The sequence below is a fragment of the Citrus clementina genome, unplaced genomic scaffold (genome assembly GCF_000493195.1).
Source record: "Citrus clementina cultivar Clemenules unplaced genomic scaffold, Citrus_clementina_v1.0 scaffold_5, whole genome shotgun sequence".
Lineage (NCBI taxonomy): Eukaryota > Viridiplantae > Streptophyta > Magnoliopsida > Sapindales > Rutaceae > Citrus > Citrus x clementina.
In genome coordinates this window covers 16,891,460-16,899,883 of record NW_006262201.1, presented here as the reverse complement: position 1 = coordinate 16,899,883, position 8,424 = coordinate 16,891,460, and the positions used below count along the sequence as shown (strand labels likewise).

The following is an 8,424-nucleotide window of genomic DNA, read 5'->3' as shown; positions in this document are numbered from 1 at the left end:
CGTCTCAAAATATAGTTGGCCAATAGAAACCACATTGTAAAACTTTAGTCACTGTTTTCTTAGCACTGAAATGGCCTCCACAAGCTTGTTCATGGCAGAATGAAAGAATATTCTGAATTTCATTTTCTGGGACACATCGTCTAACAATTTGATCTGCACAATACTTGAATAAATACAGGTCATCCCAAAAGAAATTCTTTATTTCTGCAAAGAATTTAGCCTTGTCTTGCTTGGTCCAATGCTCTGGAAGTTGACTTGTAATAAGATAATTAACAATATCAGCATACCATGGTAATACTTCCATACTCATCAATTGTTCATCTAGGAATGGCTCATTCAATGGTAATGATTCCATAATTGTGTCAAAATGAAGACGAGAGAGATGGTCAGCTACAACATTCTCTATGTCTTTCTTATCTTTAAATTCCAAGTCGAACTCCTGCAAAAGTAACACCCAACGAATTAGTCTAGCTTTTGCATCTTTCTTTGTGAGAAGATATTTAAGAGCAGCATGATCTGTGAATATAATTATTTTACAACCAATGAGATAAGATCGAAATTTCTGTAATGCAAACACTACTGCTAGCATTTCTTTTTCAGTAGTTGAATAGTTCAACTGTGCATCATTCAATGTCATACTAGCATAGTAAATAACATGGTGAATTCGATCAACTTTTTGTCCTAATACTGCTCCTACTACATAATCAGATGCATCACACATGAGTTTAAATGGTAAGCTCCAGTTTGGGGGCTGAATGATGAGTGATGATGTCAACAATTGCTTTAATTTTTCAAAAGCCACAAGACATGAATCATTAAAGATAAAAGGTACATCCTTAGCAAGTAGATTGCATAAGGGTCTAGAAACTTTGCTAAAATCTTTAATGAAACGTATATAAAAACCAGCATGCCCAAGGAAAGATCTTACTTCTCTGACTGTTTTAGGTAGAGGAAGATTAGAAATGAGATCCACTTTGGCTTTGTCAACCTCAATACATTTGCTTGAAATGATGTGACAAAAAACAATACCTTGTTTTACCATAAAATGACACTTCTCCCAATTTAAGACTAAGTTCTTCGTGACACATCTCTGCAGAACTAGTGTTAGATGATGTAAACATTGATCAAATGAATCACCGAAGACAGAAAAGTCATCCATAAAGACTTCAAGGAATCGTTCAACCATATCAGAAAAAATGCTTAACATGCCTCGTTGAAATGTGGCAGGTGCATTACATAATCCAAATGGCATCCTCCTATATGCAAATGTGCCAAAAGGGCAAGTGAAAGTGGTCTTCTCTTGATCTTTTGGTGCTATGGAAATCTGATTATATCCTGAGTAGCCATCTAGAAAGCAATAAAATTCATGGCATGCTAATTTATCAAGCATTTGATCAATAAATGGTAAAGGAAAATGGTCTTTACGTGTGACAAAATTTAACTTTTTATAATTAATGCATACACGTCATTTTGTAGTTACTCTAGTGGGTATCAATTCATTATCAGCATTCGTAACTACTGTGACTCCTGACTTTTTGGGGACAACTTGTACAGGACTGACCCATGAACTATCAGAAATTAGGTAAATGATACCTGTGTCTAATAGCTTAAGGACTTCAGTTCTAACAACTTCTTTCATGTTAGGATTTAACCGACGTTGCATTTCCCTAGTAGGTTTAGTATTTTCATCGAGGTGAATGTAATGCATGCAGTCTACTGGGTTTATACCTTTGATGTCCGCTATGGTCTATCCTAATGCTCCTTTGTGCTCTTTTAAAACATCCAACAATTTACCTTTTTATTCGTCATTTAAGGATGATGAGATGATTACCGGCAGAGTATTTTCTTCTCTCAAAAATGCATATTCCAATGTGTTGGGCAATTGTTTGAGCTCGAGTTTCGGTGGTGATTCAGATGATGGGATGAGTTTCTTTTCTGATGGTGCTAGTTGTTCAACTCTTGACTTCCATTTATTAGTGTCCATGGATGGTGCTGAGTCAAGTAGGGCGTTGACCTCATCGACCGATCTGTCAATATCAAAACCCAAACCAAAGTGAGTTAAACATGTTTGTAAAGGATCATCACTAAGGTTTGAAAAAAAAGTATTATCAACTATTGTTTCTATTAAATCCACATCAACAATTCCATCATCTGCACTGTGAGGTTGTTTGGCAATGTTGAAAATATTTAGCTCCATAGTCATGTTGCCGAAGGACAACTGCATATTTCTAGTCCTGCATTGAATATGAGCATCCGCAGTTGCCAAGAAAGGTCGGCCTAGAATAATAGGGATGTGCTTCCTTGAATCCTATATTAGTTGAGTGTCAATTACAATAAAATCAACAGGAAAATAAAACTTGTCTACCTGGATAAGCACGTCCTCCACAATACCACGAGGTATTTTTGTGGACTGATCTGCAAGCTGTAACGCCACTGGAGTTGGGTGTAATTCTCCAAGTCCAAGTTTTAAAAATACTGAGTAAGACAACAGAATTATACTAGCTCCTAAATCCAACAAAGCATTCTCAATTGTGTGGTTCCCTATGCTACATGAGATAGTGGGGGAGCCTAGGTCTTTGCATTTTAGAGGAATTTTATGTTGGAGTATAGAACTAACGTTTTCTGTTAAAAATGCCTTCTTTTGAACATGAATGTTTCTCTTTTTAGTACAAAGGTCTTTAAGAAACTTGGCATAAGATGGAACTTGCTTTATAGCATCAAGTAAAGGGATGTTAACACTTACTTGTTTGAAGATTTCGAGAATCTCACCTGTTGATTTTTCCTTCTTTTCTTTCGCTAACCTCTGAGGAAATGGAGCTTTCGGAACGTATTCTCGTGGGTTGGTTTCTTCTTTCTCCTCCGGTGGTGAGTCTTCAACATTCACAAGTACAATTTGATTTTCTTTTGTCACCGGCATCTCCACTTTGTTGTCGACTTCTTTTCCTTTTTGCAAGGTCATGACTGCTTTGACCTCTCCATGCTGCTGTGGTGAACTGGTACTCGCTTCATGTACTCCTTTAGGATTAGGCACTGGTTGACTTGGAAATTTACCTTTCTCAACAATCATTGCCAAGGTCTGAACTGAAGAAGCAAGTTGTCCCACCATCTTCTCGAGACTTGAAACTGATTGGGCTTGTGAGTTGAAGCCTGCTCTCAACTCATTTCGTATTCCATCAATGGTGCGGTTCTGTTGCTCAATCGTAGAGTGAGTAAGATTCTTGAGATTCTGGAATGAATCCTCTCATGGTCTGGGTTGAGAGTAATTCTGGTTTTGATTGTATGGTTTAAATGATGGCTGAGAGGCTCGAGGAATTTCAGAAATTTGTTGCATTGGTGGAGCTGGAGCTGCTGGTCCATTCTGTTGGAATCCTTGAGACCATGAAAAATTAGGGTGGTCTCTCCATCCAGGATTATATGTGTTGGAGTATGGGTTGTAATTTGATGGCTTTCTCATTACATCTATAGCATTGGCTTGATCTGGGTATGAGTCATGGTCATGCGGTTCTGTTGATTTAGCACTCGATAACGATGCTATTTGTCGAGTAAGACCTTCAACCATCTCCTTGACTTCTTTGATTCCCGAAGTTGACTCGCCAATTTGAACCTCATTTACTCCCTGAATTCTTCTAGTATTCCTGATTGATCAACTCCGTTGTTGGGAATTATCCGTTTGTCGCTGGAGGAATTCCCAAATCTCTGATGCACTTTTTGACATTAGCTCTTCTCCACTTGTTGCTATTAGCCATTCTTGCACATTCGGCAATAATCCCTCCAAAAAGTATTGGCATTGGTGCCATTTCTCGTACCCATGATGTGGACATTTCAAGAGCAGCCCATTGAATCGCTCCCATGTTTCGAAAAACTGCTCGTCTTCTCTCTGTGTAAACTCTAAAATTTCCCTGCGAATAGTATTGGTTTTATGCACAGGGAAATATTTATTCAAAAATTTAGTTACCATTTGTTCCCATGATGTAATGCTATTAGCAGGCAAAGTATTTAACCATGAACGAGTTCTATCCTTTAAAGAAAATGGGAATAATATGAGTTTAATATCATCGTCTGAAAATTTCTCATATTTAAAAGTTTGACAAATAGCATGAAAATCATTCAGATGATTATATGGGTCCTCATTTTCTAGGCCATAGAATGTTGGGAGACAATTTAGCACACTAGGTTTTAGTTCAAAACTCCTAGCAGCTATATTTGGGTATCTTATGTATGATGTACTCAAATTAGCTAAGGGACTAAAATAGTCCTTAAATGGTCTCTCCTGTGGTGCTTGTAAATCCATTCCAAATGTATTTTTAACGTGCTTGTGTGTGCGAAGTGTTTTTTCTAGTTCAAGGTCTATAGGTTCAAGATTAGGTAATAATGACCTACGACCATGCATGCAAAATAAATAAAATAAAAATAAAGATGGGAACAAAACAAATAAAAATAAAGAAGAGGGAAAAATTACGATATTGACCTTATTGCGCTATTACAAACTTACTATAAAAACACACTAAAAAAATACGTGAAAATAAATTAACTAATAATAAATTAATAAGATAAATAAAAAAATTTACAAAAAAAATTAAATTGAAAATTAAATTACAGAATTTTAAAGAAGAAAAAAAAAAGAAATACTAACCTTTAAATATAGATTCACTTTTTTTTTCTTTCTTTTTTTAATAAAAAAATAAAAATACAAGAAAAAAAATTATTCACAAAAACTAATTCTATAAATTAAGATTACTTACCTCCCTGGCAACGGCGCCAAAAACTTATTGTGCAAATTTTAATGTACCCGCAAGCGCACGAATCTATTGTAGTATAGATCAATGGTGACGAGTGTCGATCCCACGAAAAGGTGGATTTTAATTGTGTAGAATTAATTTTGTAAATGGGTGATTGGATTTGTGGTGGAAATGATTTGGAATATGCTAAAACTTAAATTAAAATGGCGAGAATAAATTCTAAAATTGGAATTGAAATGGCGAGAATAAATTGAAGAGAATTCTATTGAAATGACGTATTTGGGTATCTAGATCCGTATCAACATGTATCATGGGCTAAATAATCCTTATTAATGTCAATTAAATCATAAGGGGGGAATCCACACCTCATGAACCACACTTTAATCAATATGGTGCTAAGGGCTTATTGTGCCAAATAATAATAACCTTGTACTAGAGAGCCGGTGTAACCAAGGCGGTATCTAGACAAGATTATTATTATTTGTCGACGAGAAGTCAAAACATCCACAAAAACTAGAAGGGAAGAGAAAATAAATTTACCAAATAAAGCCCATGACACATGTTGAGACTTCACCATCAACCCAAGCTTGAAAGAAAATTAGCTACTCATAATTGAACTAGGGGTAAAATGAAAATTTATTAAAATACATACAAAATACAAGATGGAGAAGGAATTACAGAAAATGGATCCCAAAAATAGATTCAGAGATATCAAATTAGGGGGGGGGGAGGCCCCCTTTTTATAGATACGTGGAGTAAATCATAAGGTTTAAAAGTGATGCCCGTTTTGCCGTCTGATCTCTCCTTTATTGTGAAATGACTATAATGCTCATAAAATACATAAAATACTTAATTAAAATAAAACACACGTAATTAAATCACAAGAAGGTTAAATATATAAAAGTAAGGGTTGTTAGTAAGACTTGAAATGTAAAATGACGGTTTTCTCCTTTATAAATATGCATTTTCTAACACTCAACAGTTTTTATCCCATAAGGTTTTTCCTAGTAAGGTTTTTAATGAGGCAACTTTATATCTCCAAAATTATTCAAGACATCAATGAATAACGTACTCTTTTTTCTTTACTAATTTTTTTTCCTAGAGGTTTTTTTAGTAAGGTTTTAATGAGGCATATTCTTTGTAATGAACATCTAAGGGTGAGTGTTATGAATTTATTAAAATAAATGTGGATGTTCATAACATATATCTCTTAGTTTCCCCACTATCTCCCATTAGCAACCTTTAACTTTCGTATAACTCTCACTATCTCACTAGGAATTATGATCCATAATTTTTACATTTAAGATGAGAGTTCATCTCTTTGTTTTGTACACACACTTGGAATGAATAAAATCACTCTATAATATATTGCTCTCTCATTTTATTCTTCATCTTGTGTTGCTTCTTTATTTTATATTGTTGGCTAATAGCTTTTGTAACAACAACAATAATAATAATGACGAGATATGTTTGGATTCATGATATACTTTGCTTCATTACATCTTAGCCAATTGACCCAGAAAAGAAAAGAACCTTATTCCACTCAAATCTATATTTAATTGACCTGCTGTTTGTTTCAACAGCCAGGGGGACGTTTTTCTATTTTTATAATTAAACAATAATTTAAAGATTTTTTTAAATATTTAAATTATTTCATGTTATACAAAATGGAATATAGGAAAATTATCTCTATATTGCTTTCATTTTGTTATATGTATACCTAACTACCACAAAATTTTGATATGTTCTTTATACTACATTTGTTTTTAGACTTGTATCAATCAACTACTTTGAAACTAAAAATAACTATTTTATCTTCAAATGAATTAAAAGAGTATTGTATTCTATAAAATTTTTTAAAAATAAAAAATATAATTACAAGAATCCCCCTAAATTCTATAAAAAATAAATTTCAAAATGTAAGATGATAATTTTTAAATGAAATTATAGTTATAAAAAATTAATATCTGGTAATTATAATTTTTTGTAATTGTAATTCCATTTAATTTTTGTAATTAAACTAAGTATAGGGAAGTTTATAAAAATTAACATGAAGAGAAAAGCTCCCTATAATTATTGTAAATTTTCCTATAATTAATATTAAGAAACTTCTCTATACAAATTAAATGAAATTATAATCACAAAAAATTAACATGATAATTTTTAAATGAAGTTATAATTATAAAAAGTTAATATATTGGATTTGATATTTATTTATTTTATTAAATTTATGAGTATTTTTGTAATTATAATTTTTAAAATTTTATAGAATAAAATGGTCTTTTAAATCACTTAAGGATAAAATAATTATTTTTTAGTGTCAAAATAATTTATTGATGCAAACTTAAAAATAAACGTTGTACAAAAAATATATTAAAATTTTGAAATAATTAGATGTATATTTGATAAAATAAAAATAATATAGAGATAATTTTCCTAAAATCTAAATACAAAGATTGAATGGCTGGCGACTGCTGATTTGAAAGTTATGGTGTTGGTAGCGAAGAATCCAACGATGATGGTGGTGCGCGAGGCCCAATTCTAAGTTGAAGACGGCGGCACACATATTGATAAAAATGAAAGTTTCGAGAAATAATTTGATCTATTATATTTTACAAATGTAAAATTAATACAAAGAATTTTATACAAAATTCCAGTTGAGTTCTCGAGGCTAGCAAAGGAAATAAAAGCTCCAGAAGAACAAAATTACAGCAAAAATAAATGTACTTTATGATGTATACATATATGAGGCTTCTATTGTGATAACTTACTAGTATACATTCATGATCATGCATTGTGAAGGTGAAGCTTCTTTTGTCACTGAATTTTTATGTCACAAATTGAAGAGTCACATTCTTCACGATTTTTTAGCCTTCACCCTTTAATTTTAAAAAAATTATCATTACACCACTTTTTTTTTTTTTGCGCCTTATGTTCATATAACTACCACAAAATTTTAACATATTCTCTGCACCACCTTTCTTTTTAAATTTGTATCAATTAGCCACTTTTGCTAATATAATTAAATAATTTAAATAAAATGATAAATTTACCCCTAAATAAATTAAAATACCATTTATTTTATAAAAACTTAAAAATAAAAAATTATAATTATAAAAATACCCCTAAATTTAATAAAGAAATAAATCCCAAAATTAGAATTTTTATTTTTAATAAAAAATTATAATTATAAAATAATTGCAAAATTTTGGGATTTAATAAAACTTCCCTAAATTATTAAAATTTTGGGATCTATTTTATTAAATAAGTTTAGTAATTTTAATAAAAATAATTATTAAAATTTTACAAAATCTAAATTTAATAAAAATTAGCTGAACACCTCTATTTTGAATTTATTTTTTTATTAAATTTAGGGGTGTTTTATAATTATAATTTTTTTATTTTTCAAAACTTTTATAAAATAAAATGGTCTTTTAATTTATTTAGGAGTAAAATTATCATTTTGTTTAAATTATTAAACGATAATACTGTAAAAGTGGCTAATCAATACAAATTTAAAAAGAAAGATGGTATAGAGAACATGTTAAAATTTTGTGGTGGTTAGATGAATATAAAACAAAAAAAGTGATGGAATAATAATTTTCCTTAATTTAATCCGCACTTTAAATAGGCCGGTTAAATGTCGATCGCCTGAATTTTAGATTTGGAAGCTGCATACTGCTTC

At 31.5% G+C, this 8,424-nt stretch overlaps 1 protein-coding gene and 1 non-coding gene across 2 annotated transcripts in view; one reads left to right on the top strand and one right to left on the bottom strand.

Annotated features, from left to right (window-relative positions):
• Positions 1-469: 469 nt before the first annotated feature.
• LOC112097974 overlaps positions 470-8,424 on the bottom strand; it is a gene marked incomplete at both ends in the record, with an annotated part of 76,428 nt that continues 68,473 nt past the window's right edge. Inside the window, one exon of the mRNA XM_024183574.1 lies at positions 470-1,347. Coding sequence (XP_024039342.1) covers positions 470-1,347 — 878 coding nt within the window. The remainder of the gene's footprint in view (positions 1,348-8,424) is intronic.
• On the top strand, positions 3,804-3,907 carry LOC112098641. Its single transcript, XR_002905751.1, has one exon. It is a non-coding gene; the product is annotated as a small nucleolar RNA R71 (small nucleolar RNA).